We start from the raw sequence: 20,320 nt of genomic DNA on the forward strand, positions 1-20,320 counted from the left end.
ATTATTTATTTATTTCTTCCCGCGCCTTACGATCCCGGTCGCAGCGCCTCGCGGCCTCGGTAGCTGCCCGGCCTTTTTCGCCGGTCGCGGTCGAGCTGTCTCACGACGCTGTTGCGTCTCCCAGCCCGCTTGTAGCCCGGTCTCTCACACCGGCTGCGTTCCCGCTTGTAGCCCGGTCTCTCACACCGGCTGCGTTCCCGCTTGTACCGCGGCCTCCGTGCCCTACGCTGCCCCAGTCTCAGCGTCTCTGGCCCCGACTTCTGTCCGGCTCCTTTCCCCCGACCGTGGTCAAGTTCACCGCCCTTATCCTCCGTTTCTTTTTCTTTCCCCCCTACTCACAGTCAACGTGGCCGACTTGCTTCACGTGGCTGATCGGCTCACTCACCACCGTGACAGAAGGGACGATCACTGCCTGTTGCTGATGGAAGGCTTCGTGTCTGAATTCTTCCTTCTTCCTTGCTCTGCAGACTCGAGTCTTCTCTCAGCAGAATGACGAGGGCGGATGCCTCTTCTCGACGCTCGTTAACTGCTTCGGATGTATTGCTGCCGCAGGGTAAGATCGAACTCGTCGCCACTGTAAAATCTGTGTGTTATATTGCAAATTATTACACAGACTACAAGAGTAAACTTTAACAGGGACCCGGGTTCAAATCCGGCCTCGGGTGACTGTCTGTGTGGAGTTTGCACATTCTCCCCGTGTTTGCGTGGGTTTCCTCCGGGTGCTCCGGTTTCCTCCCACAGTCCAAAGATGTGCAAGTTAGGTTGATTGGCTATGATAAAATTGACCCTTAAGTGCTAGGGGGATTAAATACGTGGGGTTACAGGGATAGGGTGGGATATGTGTTGGTGTAGGGATTACGGGGATCGGGTGGGATATGTGTCGGTGCAGGCTCGATGGGCCGAAATGGCCTCTATCTGCACTGTGGGGTTTCTGTGAATCTGTGAAAAAAGGACTTTACTATTCGAAGGTCAGGGCGAATCTGCCCAATCACTCATTACACAGCACTTATATACCGGTGTGGTCACCACCGGTATTACAGTATACCGCAGCCAAGATAAAGTAGTGCAACACCTAAAATAGTTCTCTTAAAGGTGGACGGTTACATACAATAGTTCTCTTAAAGGTAGAACGGTTACATACACTACACTTCCCACGCCCCCTTCTCCCTTCCCACGCCCCCTTCTCCCTTCCCACGCCCCCTTCTCCCTTCCCACGCCCCCTTCTCCCTTCCCACGCCCCCTTCTCCCGTCTCCCTTCCCACGCCTCCTTCTCCCTTCCCACGCCCCCTTCTCCCTTCCCACGCCCCCTTCTCCCTTCCCACGCCCCCTTCTCCCTTCCCACGCCCCCTTCTCCCTTCCCACGCCCCCTTCTCCCGTCTCCCTTCCCACGCCTCCTTCTCCCTTCCCACGCCGCCTCCTCCCTTCCCACGCCCCCTTCTCCCTTCCCACGCCCCCTTCTCCCTTCCCACGCCCCCTTCTCCCTTCCCACGCCCCCTTCTCCCTTCCCACGCCCCCTTCTCCCTTCCCACGCCTCCTTCTCCCTTCCCACGCCCCCTTCTCCCTTCCCACGCCCCCTTCTCCCTTCCCATGCCCCCTTCTCCCTTCCCACGCCCCCTTCTCCCTTCCCACGCCCCCTTCTCCCCTCCCACGCCCCCTTCTCCCCTCCCACGCCCCCTTCTCCCCTCCCACGCCCCCTTCTCCCTTCCCACGCCCCCTTCTCCCTTCCCACGCCCCCTTCTCCCCTCCCACGCCCCCTTCTCCCTTCCCACGCCCCCTTCTCCCTTCCCACGCCCCCTTCTCCCTTCCCACGCCCCCTTCTCCCTTTCCACGCCCCCTTCTCCCGTCTCCCTTCCCACGCCTCCTTCTCCCTTCCCACGCCCCCTTCTCCCTTCCCACGCCCCCTTCTCCCTTCCCACGCCCCCTTCTCCCTTCCCACGCCTCCTTCTCCCTTCCCACGCCCCCTTCTCCCTTCCCACGCCCCCTTCTCCCTTCCCACGCCCCCTTCTCCCTTCCCACGCCCCCTTCTCCCTTCCCACGCCCCCTTCTCCCTTCCCACGCCTCCTTCTCCCTTCCCACGCCCCCTTCTCCCTTCCCACGCCCCCTTCTCCCTTCCCATGCCCCCTTCTCCCTTCCCACGCCCCCTTCTCCCTTCCCACGCCCCCTTCTCCCCTCCCACGCCCCCTTCTCCCTTCCCACGCCCCCTTCTCCCCTCCCACGCCCCCTTCTCCCCTCCCACGCCCCCTTCTCCCTTCCCACGCCCCCTTCTCCCTTCCCACGCCCCCTTCTCCCTTCCCACGCCCCCTTCTCCCTTCCCACGCCCCCTTCTCCCTTCCCACGCCGCCTCCTCCCCTCCCACGCCCCCTTCTCCCTTCCCACGCCCCCTTCTCCCTTCCCACGCCCCCTTCTCCCCTCCCACGCCCCCTTCTCCCTTCCCACGCCCCCTTCTCCCCTCCCACGCCCCCTTCTCCCCTCCCACGCCCCCTTCTCCCTTCCCACGCCCCCTTCTCCCTTCCCACGCCCCCTTCTCCCTTCCCACGCCCCCTTCTCCCTTCCCACCCCCCTCCCACAACCCCTTTCTCCCCCCAGGGGTTCGTGGTATTTTTATAGCATGGGAGGGTGGCCTCAGAAGCAAAAGGTTGAGTACCCCTTGAGAAAAAAGATCATTTATGTAGTGGCTTATGATAACTATCGGAAACATTTCAATAGCTTCACATAAATTAAGTACTTTTGATGTACGGTGACTGTTATGCAGGTCAAAGTAGAAGCCATACTTGCACAACAGTATCCCACAAACAGCACCGAGATGAATGACCAGTGGTAATGTTAGCTGAGGGAGGAATGTTAGTCTGGAGCCCAGGAGAACTTTTACAAATTGTCCTTTGGGATTTTCTTTCACATCACCCTAGATTCTGTTCTGGAGTGGTGCTTAAACCTACAATCTTCTGACTAAGAGGGAAGAATGCTACCAACTAATCTCAGAGAGCAATGAAAAATTAAGCTGATGCATCACATGCAGGAGCAGGGCAGGGCTGCCACAGAAGTATGATGATTAGTGGCAATCCATTGCCTATGTGTCATGTTCATTGACTGATGCAGAGATTTCAAATCCTGCTGTTCAGAAATTGCTGAGGAATACATCAGTTTGGGCCTGACCATAACTTGATGTTGAAATAGACTACAACTGGCAATTGCTTTGTTTATGAAATCTTTGAAAGATTGCCCTTTGCACGTACAAGGAATCATGATCAGGCTACAGAGGTTCTTTAACTTTACACACAGAGCAAAATTCCCTTGGGTAGATTGGGTGGAGTCCATAATCGAATAAGTTGTCTATAATCTGTTGGAAAGAGCAGGCCTGATAGGTCGAACAGTCTTTCCTCCTTCCAACTTTTCTTGTGGTTTTATAGTGCAGTTATTAGATAATTGGCCCAGAATTTGTGGTTGTAATGACGGCGAAACTGTTGGCGTTGGCCGTCATTACTGTGTAAAACTGACAGTGAGTTCTGGAGTCTGCACATGCGCATTTAAACACAGAAATCCTGAAGTTTCTGTCAGTGATACCCTGCTCCTCTATAGGGTGTGCTGTTACAGTCCTCGCAGATGGAAATCAATCACTGAATTGACATGAACTTTGACTTTTTACACTCTATTCACAATGTAAAAACCCTTGAAAAAGTTAATCCTTGTTGAAAGAGGTGTAACTGAGTTTTTAATGGCGTACTAAGTCATAATTACTGCTGAACAACCTCTCTGGCCCTGAAAGCTAATTTTATATTTGTGAAGTGTCATTCTCTCTATTCCATGATTAAAAATTGCATCGATTCTTAAAACAATAAAAACAATTTTTTTTTAAAAGTTTGTTGATGATATTTCAGCTTTTACCTTAATCCTGTGTGTATGTCCCAATCTTTATTTTGCTTTGTGTAAAATTATAAAAAGTGAATGATAAAACCTACTTATTACTTCCTGGATTGCTGTCTGTGAGAATTCTTCAATGTGATTGGCTGCTTAGCCTGCTTGATGACATCACTGATGACATCACTGTTGCTGGACACCAGAGATTCCCCCATAGATGGCGCCAGAATAAAATTAACATCAGAAAAGGTGAAATTGACACCACAGAGCCCGCTAAAAGTTTGTGGGCAACTTTCTTCGAGGTCAGCGGCGAGCGCCGTCACTTCGCCCCTGACCGCAAAATCCGAGCCAACAATTATTTTTCATTTACATTTTAAAATGTGTATTTCCCATTTGAAACAAAAACTAGAATTTATTACTTATGCTTAAACTTGCAGCTGGAGAGGAGGAGTATATCTATATGAACAAGGTTCTGCTTGAAGAAACAATTGCAACTGAGAAGAAAGCATCAGAGAAAGGTAAGTAGACCACTGGAGATACTGAACTGTGTGTTTCACTATGAAAAGGCTTTTGCATTTACAGTTTTCTATTCCTATTTCTTAGGAAAGTTGTCTTGATTATCAAAATATTTTAAGCATTATGGCATTAACACTGACCCGTTAGCAGATTGAGCCCATAGAGCAGATCCATCATGGCCAAAGAATGGCACACGGCATGAGTAGACTTAAAAGGGACAAAATATGAAGCAGGCCTTTCCCCTTTGCTGAAAGCAGCTGTCCATTGTATAGTGAATCAGGAAGCACTGAGATGTGGGACAACAGCTGCTGGAAAGTGTTACCTGGAAGCCAGGCATGAGAACACATGTACATGAAAGGCACTACATAAATGCAAGTTATTTTTTATTTATATCCAGGGTTTGATGAACTGTCATGATTGGAGTGCAGAGAGGAAGCAGAATATGCTGATGTTCTGCACCTTTAGTTGGTGGAACCATCAATCTAGGGTATATGATGTGTGTCAACATTGTGGTGGAGGATGGTGGCAATGGACTCATACAATTTATGATGAGTTGTGCTTCCCACCATGCTGCCCATAAAGAGTTCCCGTACCTGCTGTCCACCTCACTTATACTGACCTCCTTGAGGGAAGAATTAAGTGGTTCTCTTTAGGATTGAAATGGCTGTAAGATGACATACCTGGCAATGGAAATTCAGAATCAAGCCAAGCCTCTTGGCAGATTAGGTAAGGCAGGGGGATCGGCAGTCCTCCAGAATGTTGTTGATGATTGACCAGCCAATCTGGCTAATTAATGAAGCCTGGAGGCTAGGCCTCACTGGGATTGTGATTCTTTCCAAGTGGCTCCAGATAACCTTGCAAGCCAATGGCCTAATACAGGGGATGGTCTTAATTGGATAATGACGGCTCAGTTTTAGCTGGTTAAACATGTAAGCTTTGGCTCTTGCCAATCTGCTCCAAAGTTCTCCAGACTTGGGTAAATGAGGTGCATCCCGACAGGTTTGGAAACTCTTAAATAGAGTGATGGTTTTCTGCACGTACCCGGCTGAACAAAATTAAATGTACACATGTTAGGATGTGCAATTGTCCACAAGGTAAAAAAATGTTCAGGGACACTGTCCCTTTAAGAAATTCATACCTTTTTAGTGCCTTTTTGCTGTGGTGATCCTTCTCATTTTGTTGTTTAGAGGACTGCAGTCTTGGCTCTTTTTTTAGTGACTTTTAGCAAATCCTATTTTATGTTAGTTTGTTTATGTCGGCTTGGATCGGTTGGTGGCACTCGTTGCTCTAAATTAGAAAATTGTGGGTTCAAGCCCCACATCAAGATTTGCACACATAGGATGATACTGCAGTACTGCACTGGGGGAGTGCTGTGCTGGGGCAGTGCAGTACTGGGGGAGTGCTGTGCTGGGGTAGTGCAGGGCTGGGGGAGGGCAGTGCTGAGGGTGTGCAGTGCTGAGGGAGGGCAGTGCTGAGGGAGGGCAGTGCTGGGCAGTGCTGGGGGAGGGCAGTGGTGGGGTGGGCGGTGCTGAGGGTGTGCAGTGCTGAGGGAGGGCAGTGCTGGGGCAGTGCAGGGCTGGGGGAGGGCAGTGCTGAGGGTGGGCAGTGCTGGGGGAGGACAGTGCTGGGGGAGGGCAGTGCTGAGGGTGTGCAGTGCTGAGGGTGTGCAGTGCTGGGGGAGGGCAGTGCTGAGGGTGTGCAGTGCTGGGGGTGGGCAGTGCTGGGGGAGGGCAGTGCTGGGGAGGGCAGTGGTGGGGTGGGCAGTGCTGAAGGTGTGCAGTGCTGAGCGAGGGCAGTGCTGGGGGAGGGCAGTGCTGGGGGAGGGCAGTGCTGGGGGAGGGCAGTGCTGGGGGAGGGCAGGGCTGGGGGAGGGCAGTGCTGGGGGGGCAGTGCTGGGGGAGGGCAGGGCTGGGGGAGGGCAGGGCTGAGGGAGGGCAGTGCTAGGGAGGGCAGTGCTGAGGGAGGGCAGGGCTGAGGGAAGGCAGGGCTGAGGGAGGGCAGTGCTAGGGAGGGCAGTGCTGAGGGAGGGCAGTGCTGAGGGAGGGCAGTGCTGGGGGAGGGCAGTGCTGGGGGAGGGCAGGGCTGAGGGAGGGCAGTGCTGAGGGAGGGCAGTGCTGAGGGAGGGCAGTGCTGAGGGAGGGCAGTGCTGAGGGAGGGCAGTGCTGAGGGAGGGCAGTGCTGAGGGAGGGCAGTGCTGGGGGAGGGCAGTGCTGGGGGAGGGCAGTGCTGGGGGAGGGCAGTGCTGGGGGAGGGCAGTGCTGGGGGAGGGCAGTGCTGGGGAGGGCAGTGCTGGGGGAGGGCAGTGCTGGGGGAGGGCAGTGCTGGGGGAGGGCAGGGCTGAGCGAGGGCAGGGCTGAGGGAGGGCAGTGCTGGGGGAGGGCAGTGCTGGGGGAGGGCAGTGCTGGGGGAGGGCAGTGCTGGGGGAGGGCAGTGCTGAGCGAGGGCAGGGCTGAGGGAGGGCAGTGCTGGGGGAGGGCAGTGCTGGGGGAGGGCAGTGCTGGGGGAGGGCAGTGCTGGGGGAGGGCAGTGCTGGGGGAGGGCAGTGCTGGGGGAGGGCAGTGCTGAGGGAGGGCAGGGCTGAGGGAGGGCAGTGCTGGGGGAGGGCAGTGCTGGGGGAGGGCAGGGCTGGGGGAGGGCAGGGCTGGGGGAGGGCAGGGCTGGGGGAGGGCAGTGCTGGGGGAGGGCAGTGCTGGGGGAGGGCAGTGCTGAGCGAGGGCAGGGCTGAGGGAGGGCAGTGCTGGGGGAGGGCAGTGCTGGGGGAGGGCAGGGCTGGGGGAGGGCAGGGCTGGGGGAGGGCAGTGCTGGGGGAGGGCAGTGCTGGGGGAGGGCAGTGCTGGGGAGGGCAGTGCTGGGGGAGGGCAGTGCTGGGGGAGGGCAGTGCTGGGGAGGGCAGTGCTGGGGGAGGGCAGTGCTGGGGGAGGGCAGTGCTGGGGGAGGGCAGTGCTGAGGGAGGTCAGTGCTGGGGGAGGGCAGTGCTGGGGGAGGGCAGTGCTGGGGGAGGGCAGTGCTGGGGGAGGGCAGTGCTGGGGAGGGCAGTGCTGGGGGAGGGCAGTGCTGGGGGAGGGCAGTGCTGGGGAGGGCAGTGCTGGGGAGGGCAGTGCTGGGGGAGGGCAGTGCTGGGGGAGGGCAGGGCTGAGCGAGGGCAGGGCTGAGGGAGGGCAGTGCTGGGGAGGGCAGGGCTGGGGGAGGGCAGTGCTGGGGGAGGGCAGGGCTGAGGGAGGGCAGGGCTGAGGGAGGGCAGGGCTGGGGGAGGGCAGTGCTGGGGGAGGGCAGTGCTGGGGGAGGGCAGGGCTGGGTGAGGGCAGTGCTGGGTGAGGGCAGGGCTGAGGGAGGGCAGGGCTGAGGGAGGGCAGGGCTGAGGGAGGGCAGTGCTGGGGGAGGGCAGTGCTGAGGGAGGGCAGTGCTGAGCGAGGGCAGTGCTGAGCGAGGGCAGTGCTGGGGGTGGGCAGTGCTGGGGGAGGGCAGGGTGGAGGGCAGGGTGGAGGGCAGGGCTGGGGGAGGGCAGTGCTGGGGAGGGCAGGGCTGAGGGAGGGCAGTGCTGGGGGAGGGCAGTGCTGGGGGAGGGTAGTGCTGGGGGAGGGCAGGGCTGAGGGAGGGCAGGGCTGAGGGAGGGCAGTGCTGGGGGAGTGTAGTGCTGGGGGAGGGTAGTGCTGGGGGAGTGTAGTGCTGGGGGAGGGTAATGCTGGGGGAGGGCAGGGCTGAGGGAGGGCAGGGCTGAGGGAGGGCAGGGCTGAGGGAGGGCAGTGCTGGGGGAGTGTAGTGCTGGGGGAGTGTAGTGCTGGGGGAGTGTAGTGCTGGGGGAGGGTAGTGCTGGGGGAGGGCAGGGCTGAGGGAGGGCAGGGCTGAGGGAGGGCAGTGCTGGGTGAGGGCAGTGCTGGGGGAGGGCAGTGCTGGGGAGGGCAGGGCTGAGGGAGGGCAGTGCTGGGGGAGGGCAGTGCTGGGGAGGGCAGGGCTGGGGGAGGGCAGTGCTGGGGAGGGCAGGGCTGAGGGAGGGCAGTGCTGGGGGAGGGCAGTGCTGGGGGAGGGTAGTGCTGGGGGAGGGCAGGGCTGAGGGAGGGCAGGGCTGAGGGAGGGCAGTGCTGGGGGAGTGTAGTGCTGGGGGAGTGTAGTGCTGGGGGAGTGTAGTGCTGGGGGAGGGTAGTGCTGGGGGAGGGCAGGGCTGAGGGAGGGCAGGGCTGAGGGAGGGCAGTGCTGGGTGAGGGCAGTGCTGGGTGAGGGCAGGGCTGAGGGAGGGCAGGGCTGAGGGAGGGCAGGGCTGAGGGAGGGCAGTGCTGGGGGAGTGTAGTGCTGGGGGAGGGCAGGGCTGTCAGAAGAAACCAAGGCCCTGTCTGCCTCGTCTAGTGGTTGAGGTGGATGTTAAAGATCCCTTTGCACCATTTGAAGGAGCAGGAAGTTCTCCCAGGCACTTTGGAGACAGCTGGACAAAAAGTCTCATAAGAACCTATGTGCTAACATAAAAATAAACAAAAATAAAATCAAAAATGGTCCAGAAATGGCATAAAAGACTTACCTATATATTAAGTGAGCTGCCACCTGACTTCTCAGTCCCCAGCAACCCTGGATGCCTAGTTTCTTCATCAGGAAATTGTGTGTAGGACATTTCCATATTTAAATGATGCTCCTCCCTGTTTCAGATATAAGGGGGGAGAAATTCAGTATTGCCACGTTTGGGGCGTAATACTTGAGCGGGCGCGAAATTTAGCGCCCGGCGCAAATTATCGCCACCTACTGCTAAATTGACCTGCTTCAAACACTGAGACACATCAGGGAGGGGGAGAGTTACCTGGACTCTGTGTATCAGGAGGTAGTCAGACCAATTAGATTAATTAATTCAGATGTAGTCCGTGGCCAGGGTCAGGATGGTGTGACTAGAAGTGAGGCAGGTACGGGGATCCAGGAGGTAGTGTTGGAGGAGCCGCAGCCCTTGCTCTTGTCTGACAGGTTTGAAGCTCTTACTCCCCGTGAGGATGGGAACAGGGACTGCGGGGAGGATGAGCAACCTGGCCACAGCACTGTGGAGCGGGGGCCCATTCAAGTGGGGGGAGTTAAAAAAAATGTTGTAGTGGTAAGGGATAGTATCGTTAGGGGGATAGATAGAGTTCTTTGCAGCCGAGAGCGAGAGTCCTGAAGGCTGTGTTGCCTGTCCGGTGCCAGGGTTAAGGACATCTCCTCTGGGCTGGAGAGAAACTTGGAGTGGGAGGGGGAGGATCCAGTTGTTGTGGTCCATGTTGGTACCAACGACATAGATAGGACAAGGAAGGAGGTTCTGCTGAGGGAGTTTGAGCAGCTAGGGGCCAAATTAAAAAGCAGAACCACAAGGGTAATAATCTCTGGATTACTACCTGAGCCACATGCAAATTTGGCTAGGGTAAATAAAATTAGAGAGTTAAATGCGTGGCTCAAATACTGGTGTGGGAGAAATGGGTTTTGCTTCCTGGGACACTGGCATCAGTACTGGGACAGGCGAGAGCTGTTCCGTTGGGACGGACTTCACTTGGCCAGTGCTGGGACTAGAATCCTGGCGAATCGAATAACTAGGGCTGTAGAGAGGGCTTTAAACTAATTAGTGGGGGGGAGGTTTTAAGAGAGCGAAAAATAAAAATGACAGCGGAGAAGGCAATAGAGCAAGGTAGCAGTGGGGGAATTAAAAACCAGAGCGTGTCAGGAAGGGACAGAATGTATATAATGATAAAGGTAAAGTAGTAAAAGGGGTAAAAGCAGGAATAAATTGTCAGAAAACATATTTGAAAGTTCTTTATCTGAATGCACGCAGCATTCGTAACAAAATTGACGAGTTGACGGTGCAAATAACTACACATGGGTATGATCTGGTGGCCATTACGGAAACATGGCTGCAAGATAATCATGAATGGGAACTAAACATACAAGGGTATTTGACAATTAGGAAGCACAGACAGGAAGGAAAGGGAGGTGGGGTTGCTATGTTAATCAAGGATGGAATCACTGCAATAGTCAGAAATGATATTGGGTCAAAGGATCAGGATAGTGAAACAGTTTGGGTGGAGATAAGGAATAATAAGGGGAAAAAGTCACTAGTGGGCGTAGTCTATAGGCCTCCTAACAGTTGCAACTCTGTTGGTCGGAGTATAAATCAGGAAATAGTTGGGGCTTGTAATAAGGGAACAGCTATAATCATGGGGGATTTTAACTTTCATATTGACTGGACTAATCAAATTGGGCATGCAGCATTGAGGAAGAGTTCATAGAGTGTATTAGGGACGGGTTCCTTGAGCAGTATGTAACTGAACCAACCAGGGGGCAGGCAATCTTAGATCTGGTCCTGTGTAAACAGGATTAATAAAAAATGTCCCAGTAAAGGATCCCCTTGGAATGAGTGACCATAATATGGTTGAATTCCAAATTCAGTTTGAGGGTGAGAGAGTTGGATCTCAAACCAGCGTACCAAGCTTAAATAAAGGAGACTATGAAGGTATGAGAGTAGAATTGACTAAAGTGGACTGGGAAAACAGATTAAAGTGTAAGACGGTACAAGAGCAGTGGTCTACATTCAAGGAGATATTTCACATCTTTCAAGATAAATATATTCCACTGAGGAAAAAGGGGAGTAAAAGAAAAGACAGCCATCCGTGGCTTAGTAAAGTAATAAAGGATAGTATTCGACTGAAAACAAGGGCATATAAATTAGCCAAATCTAGTGGGAGGATGGAAGATTGGGAAGCATTTAAAAGCCAGCAAACAATAACTAAAACATTAATTAAGAAAGGGAAGATAGATTATGAAAGTAAACTAGCAAAAAATATAAAAACAGATAGCAAGAGTTTCTACAGCTATATAAAAAGAAAAAGGGTGGCTAAAGTGAACGTTGGTCCCTTAGAGGATGGGACTGGGAAACTAGTGGTGGGGAACATGGAGATGGCAAAGACGCTGAACAAATATTTTGTATCAGTCTTTACAGTAGAGGACACTAAATATATCCCAACACTGGACAAACAGGGGGCAATGGGGGGGGGGGTGGGGGAGGAGCTAAACACGATTAAAATCACTAAGGAGATGGTACTCAGTAAAATAATGGGACTTAAGGCGCATAAATCCCCCGGACCTGATGGCCTACATCCTAGGGTCTTGAGAGAAGTGGCGCTAGGGATTGTGGATGCATTGGTGATCATTTTCCAGAACTCCCTGGACTCAGGAAAGGTCCTGGCAGATTGGAAAACTGCTAATGTAACACCCTTATTTAAGAGGGGAAGTAGACAAAAAGCTGGAAACTATAGACCAGTTAGCCTAACATCTGTGGTTGGCAAAATGTTGGAGTCCATTATTAAGGATACAGTAACAGAGCATTTGGATAAACATAATTTAATAGGACAGAGTCAGCATGGTTTTACAAAGGGGAAGTCATGTTTGACAAATTTGCTCGAATTCTTTGAGGATGTAACATACAGGGTGGATAAAGGGGAACCAGTGGATGTAGTGTATTTGGACTTCCAAAAGGCATTTGACAAGGTTCCACACAAAAGATTATTGATCAAGATAAAAAATCACGGGATTGGGGGTAATATACTGGCATGGGTGGAAGATTGGCTATCTAACAGAAAACAAAGAGTTGGGATAAATGGTTCGTTCTCGGGCTGGCAATCAGTAACTAGTGGTGTTCCGCAGGGGTCAGTGCTGGGACCCCAACTCTTTACAATCTATATTAACGATTTGGAGGAAGGGACCGAGTGCAACATATCCAAGTTTGCCGACAATACAAAGATGGGAGGGAAAGCAGTGAGTGAGGAGGACATAAAAAACCTGCAAAAGGACATAGACAGGCTAAGTGAGTGGGCAGAGATTTGGCAGATGCAATATAATGTTGGAAAGTGTGAGGTTATGCACTTTGGCAGAAAAAATCAAAGAGCAAGTTATTATCTAAATGGAGAGAAACTGCAAAGTGCTACAGTACAAAGGGATCTGGGGGTCCTGGTGCATGAAAAACAAAAAGTTAGTATGCAGGTGCAGCTGGTGATCAGGAAGGCCAATGGAATCTTGGCTTTTATTGCAAGGGGGATGGAGTATAAAAACAGGGAAGTCTTGCTGCAGTTATACAGGGTATTGGTGAGGCCACACCTGGAATACTGCGTGCAGTTTTGGTTTCCATATTTAAGAAAAGATATACTTGCTCTCGAGGCGGTTCAGAGAAGGTTCACTCGGTTGATTCCAGAGATGAGGGGGTTGACGTATGAGGAAAGGCTGAGTAGGTTGGGACTCTACTCATTGGAGTTCAGAAGAATGGGAGGCGATCTTATCGAAACATATAAGATTGTGAGGGGGCTTGATCGGGTGGATGCGGTGAGGATGTTTCCACTGATGGGTGAGATTAGAACTAGGGGGCATAATCTTAGAATAAGGGGCTGCCCTTTCAAAACTGAAATGAGGAGAAACTTCTTCACTCAGAGGGTAGTAAATCTATGGAATTTGCTACCCCAGAGAACTGTGGAAGCTGCAACATTAAATAAATTTAAAATGGAGATAGACATTTTCCTAGCAGATAAGGGAATTAGGGGTTACGGGGAGAGGGCAGGGAAGTGGACGTGAGTCTAGATTCAGATCAGCCATGATCCTATTGAATGGCGGAGCAGGCCCGAGGGGCCGTATGGCCTACTCCTGCTCCTATTTCTTATGTTCACCCCAGGAGGTGCTTGGAGCGCTAAAACAGGTGCTGCACGACTGTCTTAAGGCGCTAAGCCGGAGAAGCGAGGCGCTACCACCGAGGGCGGGCGCAGCACAGGTGCGGCCAGTTAGCGATTGCACGCAGACACACTGGCGCCGGTCAGCTCTTAAAGGGGAGGTTCGATCTTGGATTGCAGCCACACCCTGCGCATCGGAGCCCTCTCAATGTAATGGAGAAGCCCAACGTTTCCACCATTGCAGCCCCCATAGTATGTGGCCACTCAAGGTTATGCCAGTGAAAAAGCAAACCAACTACAAAGTTCTGGGCCCAAGCCAAAAGTACCTCTGCGAGCACTGACTCAATGCAGAAAGCTCTCTCCCTTTGTCTCTCTGTAAATCTCTCTCTCTCTCATAGAAGGAGTGGTCCAAAAATGGCTACCAGAAAGAAGCCAGGAAGAGCCCCCTTTAAATAGCGCCCCCCCAGCCCCACAGCGACTGGGAACAGTTCCAGTCAACCAGTCGCTGGGAGCGCCAGGCGGAAAAGAGGGGGGCGCCACTGAATTTCCGGTTCAGGGCGCCCCAAGGGCGTTGCACCATGAAATGACATCAGGAGCTGCGCGCGCAGCTGAGCGGGCATTGCGGTTTTGCGCCACCGTTAAATGTCCGCTCAATTTCGCGAGAGATGCAGGTCTCACCGCGCCCGGGCGCTAGCCGCCTCGCGCCCCACTTATCGCCCTCTTAAGGCGCTAACGGGTGGCGCAAACAACTGAATTTCTCCCCCAAGGTTTTGTAGCTAGCCCCAAGCCCCATCAGAAACACAAGTGGCATGTAAAATCCATGGATATCAGTCAGATCAGATCTTTGTCAATTATGATGCTCCATTATGCTTTGACTCTGCCTTTTTCTGATTATAGCAGAGTCTAAAATTGGCTCCAATGGCCACAAAAGTATCAGCACCACCAGAGGTGCTGCAGTATTGATCAATGTTTCTGATTCTACCAACTGAATCTCTTGAAGTCAGCAGGTTCTTCAAAGAATGGCAAGACAAATATCCTATCTTCTCCCATAAGGCAGCACAATTTTGCTCTCATTGGGCATCAGCAAGAGGAGGATTCTCATCCTCAGGAGCCCTTTACCCAGGCCACTCAGTTGCAATTGCTTGTCCCAGAACATCTGGACACCAACTTCAAGCTCCTGTCTCCTCTGTTCAGTTAAAGGTGCAGTCCTAACATGACCCCATGTACAATGAAGGAAGAAAGATCACATCGTCAAAATGCCAATAGTTATTTCTCAGAGGCACATGGTCCACGGGTCGTTTTTCTCCCCTATTTTATAGGTAGAAGTTGAAACACTTGTCAACAAATGAGGGCGCTACATGGTACATAATCTTAACATTTTGTAGTTGTGGTGTAGATATATGATGGCTTTGTTCGAACAAGCCAGGCTAAAGTTACTCTGAAATCAATCCAGAGCATCTAGTTTTGTGATAAGCAATCTGCTCGGAATAACTGATTTATTAGAAATGTTTTATGTTGCATCTGATTAGAAGCAGGTGAAGAACTAAAGTCAGGTTATTTGAAGTGCATTATCTAACTATTGTGCAGAATTGTCCATTATATTTCTCTGTCTCTCCATTGCAGTATCAATTGCAATTTCAGCTTATGATGAGAGTAAAAACTGCATTATTATTAATCATTTGGTGTTTTGAGGTTTTTTTCAATATTTATGGTCAATTTTTACCTTTGTCTCTGTTACAAAATCAAAGGGAGGAAAATATTTTTTTGATACAGGTTGATTAATCTTATCACATGGTGTGCAATTACTGCATATAACATGGTTATATTACTGCATATAACAGTCCACAAATGTGAAAGAGTTTCGATTTGAACATTTATTCATTATAATTAAGCAGAAAATATTGAAAAATTTACAATCCATTGCATGCAGAAAAAGACACAATGTATGGCCTAGAAGTTCATTGTGTAAGATCTTCATTGGGTTGTATATTGGGAAAGAGATCATTCACAGATTACTCTTGCAGGTAATAGTCCTAGGAACATTGGGAAACACCTTCAGAGTATCATTTGAAACAAAAGCATGTTTAATAAACATAATACTAAAGACTATATGCAAGTAGACTTCTTCATCAGGGGCACTGTTCTGAAAATCACTCTGCAGATGCTTTGACATTCATTGCACTTGTGCTTGTTTAGGATGTACGGTTCATCCAACTTAAATTTAGAATTTACTGATCCTTTTTTTGAGTAAGGCCCCAGGAAGTATATGTGTGGTCAATATATAATCCTGCTTTCATTGGCAGTAGAATCCCAGCTTTTGCAAAGACTTTCATCTTCATTCAACAAGCAGATGTTTTGGCACTAACTAAGAAATGTTCTAATTATGTGGCTACAGTCTCTTCCTTTTGCAGTATCATTAAAACCAGGCCAGCAACCACTTTTTTGCAACTCTGTCATTCTGGTTTAATTGCGTAAATTACTTATGCCAGAATGACTTGAAATCTATCAGAAAACCCTGACAATGACACTGCTGCAGCTGCAGACTCATCCACTGTGTCGGGACGGTAAATATTGGTACAATTGTTGTGGTTGTACTTTTTAATGGAAAATAGTACGAGTCAAGTCAACTCCAATTACCACCAAGGGCAAAGAAGCAAAGCAGAGCAGGCAACTATCAAACCCGTAGCTGCTGACAAAGGAATGTCTTTTCTGTCAGGCTGAAACCTTCAACTAAATTAATTATAAAGTGACAAACTTCTCTGACACTTCAGTTACACCAGATTAAATTAGAGGCAGTTGTTGCAGGTTATGATACTGAAAATTCAGAGCCAACAAATTTCCTCTACTTTGATTTTCAAATCGCACCATTATGGACCAGAGGTTTTTCCATCCAGAATTGCAGGACTGGGTCTCGGGGTCTTGTTGACTCAGTTGTGGTACTGCCTGTGAAGCAGAGTCTCGCGGGTTCAAGCTCCAACTGGGGATCACAAGGTCCCTAAGGCAGTGGGAAGTATCACATTATTGGTGGCACTGTCTTTCTGTCTGATATATGCCTCTTATAGAGGGTAATAACGTACTAATAGTGCTAAGTGGAAAAAGTACAGGATAAACCACCTACCACCCCCTCTGTGCTCGCCAGGAAAACAGTACAGTGCTTCCACGTACACCAGAATGTAAATGTGAATGAGACGTGCAGTTGAATTGCGTTATTCTGACTAACTATCAAGATAAATAAATTGGGTTTAATGATAGCAAAATACTGCAGATGCTGGAAATCCGAAATAACAACAGAAAATGCTGGAAAAACTCAGCAGGCCAGGCAACATCTGTGGAGAGAGAAATGTCTTGACAAAGGGTTTTGACCTGAAACGTTGACTCTATTTCTCTCTCCACGGATGTTGCCTGGCCTGCTGAGTTTTTCCAGCTTTTTCTGTTGTTATTTTAATAAATTGGGTTTGTGTGGCTCACCTTTTAAATGTTTGAGACTAACTCGTTCTTTTAGCATGAGAGGTTATAATTCTACCAGAACTTTTATTCCTACAGAAGGCTGAACAATTGCAACATAATTGATTTTTTTATTCCCGTTCATTCACTCATCTTGACAGCTTACTGTAGCCACTAATTACAAATGTGGTCTCCAACAACTAACTTGGATGACGTGAACAAAATCCCGTATCTGATGTTTGTACTGACAAACACATGACTTAACTTGTTGTGAAATACCACGTTTATTTAGATCAGAATCCTACTCCGAGTTTGAACTAGTTTTTCTAAACACCAGTCTGTAAGCCAAAAAGAAAAAGAAAATGGGTGCCAGGCCTGTTCTCTTTGACTGCGCTAATTTTCATTCGTTAATACCTTCCTAGTTATACCAGATTTTTCACTGCAGCTAAGTTCCGTGTGCTAATTATGTGCTGGACCAACATTTGTAATCTGCATCCTACAGTGTTATGTAATAGAAAATCCTGCTAACACATTTAGCTCCTCTCCTGAAAGCACTGACTCTTGCTGGGATATGGGCCCTGAATTTGCGGTCGGAGGCGTACCTTTAGATTATGCCTCCGACCTGTGAAATATTTGCGAACTTACCTCCTGGCTCCACAGCTACGGTGAGTTCGGACCCTGGGCCTCCAGGCTTACGGCAGCGTAAAGATCCACGGATCCCAGGGACGCCGGCGGTTTGGAAGCGTCGCTGAGATCATGTGGGCCAGGTCCTCCAATGAGAGAGGATTTAAAAAAAAAATTCATTCCTAGGATGTGGGCATCGCTGGCAAGGCCAGCATTTATTTCCTATCTCTAATTGTCCTTGAGAAGGTGGTGGAGAGCTGCCTTCTTGAATCACTGCAGTCCGTGTGGTGAAGGTACTTCCACAGTGCTGTTAGGGAGGGAGTTCCAGGATTTTGACCCAGTGACGATGAAGGAACGGTGATATACTTCCAAGACAGGATGGTGTGTAACTTGGAGGGGAACTTGGAGGTGGTTGTGTTCCCATGTGCCTGCTACCCTTGACCTTCTAGGTGGAAGAGGTCGCAGGTTTGGGAGGTGCTGCTGAAGAAGCCTTGGCGAGTTGCTGCAGTGCATCTTGTAGATGGTACACACTGCAGCCACGGTAGGCCGGTAGTGGAGGGAGTAAATGTTTAAGGTGGTGGATGGGCTGCCAATCAAGCGGGCTGCTTTGTCCTGGATGGTGTCGAGCTTCTTGAGTGTTGTTGGAGCTGCACTCACTTTATGCTGAGCGTACGCCATCATCGGGGGCGCAAATTCCAGGCCATGATTTCCAAGCAATGGCTACTCCCTGGAACCTTAGAATAGAATACTTACAGCATGGAAGAAGGCCATTCGGCCCATCGAGCCCATGCAGGCTCTCTGCAAGAGCACTTCAGCTAGTCCCACTCCCCCGCCCTTTCCCCGTAGCCCTGCAAATTTCTTTCCTTCAGATACTTATCCAACTCCCTTTTGAAAACCGTGATTGAATCTTCCTCCACCACCTTTTCAGGCAGTGCATTCCAGATCTTAACCACTCGCTGCGTAAAAAAGTTTTCTCTTATGTCATCTTTGGTTCTTTTGCCAATCACCTTAAATCTGTGCCCTCTGGTTCTCGATCCTTCTGCCAATGGGAACAGTTTCCCTCTATCTACTCTGTCCAGACCCCTCATGATTTTGAACACCTCTATCAAATCTCCTCTCAATATTCTCTGCTCCAAGGAGAACAACCCCAGCTTCTCCAGTCTATCAACGTCAATCTCGTAAATCTTTTCTGCACCCTCTCTAAGGTCTTCACATCTTTCCTACAGTGTGGTGCCCAGAATTGGACACAGTACTCCAGTTGGGGCCGAACCAGTGTTTTATACAGATTCATCATAACTTTCATGCTTTTGTGCTCTATACCTCTGTTTATGAAGTCCAGGATCCCGTAAGCCTTTTTAACTGCTTTCTCAGCTTGCCCTGCCACCTTCAACAATTTGTGCACATGTACCCCCAGGTCTCTCTGTTCGTGCTTCAGGATTGTACCATTTAGTTTATATGTCCTCTCCTCATTCTTTCTACCAAAATGTATCACTTCACACTTTTCTGTGTTAAATTTCATCTGCCATGTGTCCGCCCATTTCACCAGTCTGTCTATGTCTTCTTGAAGTCTATCACTCTTCTCCTCACTGTTCACAATACTTCCAAGTTTTGTGTCATCGGCAAATTTTGAAATTGTGCCCTGTACACTCACGTCCAAGTCATTAATATATATCAAGAAAAGCAGTGGCCCTAGAACCGACCCCTGGGGGACACCACTGTATACCTTCCTCCAGTCCGAAAAACTACCATTCACCACTACTCTCTGGTTCCTATCTCTTAGCCAATTCTGTATCCATGCTGCCATTGTCCCTTTTATTCCATGGGCTTCAACTTTGCTGGCAAGCCTATTATGTGGCACTTTGTTGAACGCCTTTTGGAAATCCATGTACACCACGTCAACCGCATTACCCTCATCAACCCTCTCTGTTACCTCATCAAATAACTCAATTAAGTTAGTTAAACACAATTTACCTTTAACAAATCCGTGCTGGCTTTCCTTAATTCATCCACACCTATCCAAGTGACTGTTAATTTTGTCCCTGATTACTGTTTCTAAAAGCTTTCCCACTACCGAGGTTAAACTGACTGGCCTGTAGTTGCTGGGTTTATCTTTACACCCTTTTTTGAACAATGGTGTAACATTTGCAATTCTCCAGTCCTCTGGCACCACCCCCGTATCTAAGGAGGATTGGAATATTATGACCAGTACCTTTGCGATTTCCTCCCTGAATTCCCTCAGCATCCTAGGATGCATCCCATCCGCTCCTGGCGATTTATCTACTTTAAGTACAGCCAGTCTTTCTAGTACTTCCCAAGAGGCTAATCTTCATTTGAGAACATGGACAATGAGTGGCAGCAAGCTGTTTGACCAACCCAGGGGGGCATCACGGTCAGGTTTAATCCTATCCATACTCCACACCAACCACATGCAGATAACAATCAGAAGCAGGAACCTTGCTTTTTGTCTCGCACTGTGGTTGAAGGGCATTGAGGCCAATCACAGTGGCCCATCTGCTGCCCTGGCTTAAATCAACCAACTCAGCACTGACCAAGAATCAACCCTGGGATCTTCTGGTCTCCATAGCTCATTGCTTATTAGTCACTGGCCTAGAAATTGAGTGGGCTTAGCGCCCATTTTGCGGCGCTAGAGGGCATTGCGCTGGACTTACAGCCGGTTTTGAAATTGACTAGGGCCCAACATCGGCGTTACACCGGTAGCGCTGCGCCGGCACCGATGACGTCATCGGTGTGCGCAGCGTCCTGGTTGCCGTGGTGACGGGCCCCAGCGCCGAAATTCAGTTGCGGCCGCCTCGCCCGTGGCAGCCGCAACTAAGACTCTGGCAACAGAGTCTTGCACGACTTTGCGCTGGCGCATAAAGGTGGAGCGGCGGCCGGCCGCTTTCCCGCCGGCCGCCTGCCCGCACCTCCCTCCCCGGACTCCCCCACCCCCCCCCCGCGGAACAGATGCTTCTCGGCTGCGAGCCCGGCACTTCCCCGAGGTGCCGGGCTCATTTTTGTGGCGATTTAACCGGCCAGCGGGCGGGTGCAGGCAGCTCCTCCTTAACTGAAGGAGGAGGCCTGCACTTCCCGAGCCTGCCGCACCGCATCGGGCGCCGCAGCGCCGGAATAGCACCGCAATGCGGCGCGTAGCGCCAGTTTTCAGGCGTAAACAGCCTTCAGTAGCGCCGGCAGCCGTTTGGGCGCGGCGCTACTGAATTTTTGGCGCGCAA

The 20,320-nt window shown here is 50.8% G+C and overlaps 1 protein-coding gene across 2 annotated transcripts in view; it reads left to right on the plus strand.

The window, feature by feature from the left end:
* The window catches only part of afap1l2 (actin filament associated protein 1-like 2), a 301,922-nt gene that overhangs the window by 158,778 nt on the left and 122,824 nt on the right, over positions 1-20,320 (plus strand). Inside the window, exons 3-4 of one of the 2 annotated variants that reach the window (XM_085994441.1) lie at positions 468-553; positions 4,293-4,373. In XM_085994441.1, the coding sequence (XP_085850567.1) occupies positions 468-553; positions 4,293-4,373 (167 nt within the window). The remainder of the gene's footprint in view (positions 1-467; positions 554-4,292; positions 4,374-20,320) is intronic. The other variant, XM_085994440.1, reaches the window with a different exon arrangement.

Source organism: Somniosus microcephalus, chromosome 8 (assembly GCF_052327205.1).
Source record: "Somniosus microcephalus isolate GS21.2 chromosome 8, FLI_Smic_1.0, whole genome shotgun sequence".
In the NCBI taxonomy this organism is placed as follows: domain Eukaryota; kingdom Metazoa; phylum Chordata; class Chondrichthyes; order Squaliformes; family Somniosidae; genus Somniosus; species Somniosus microcephalus.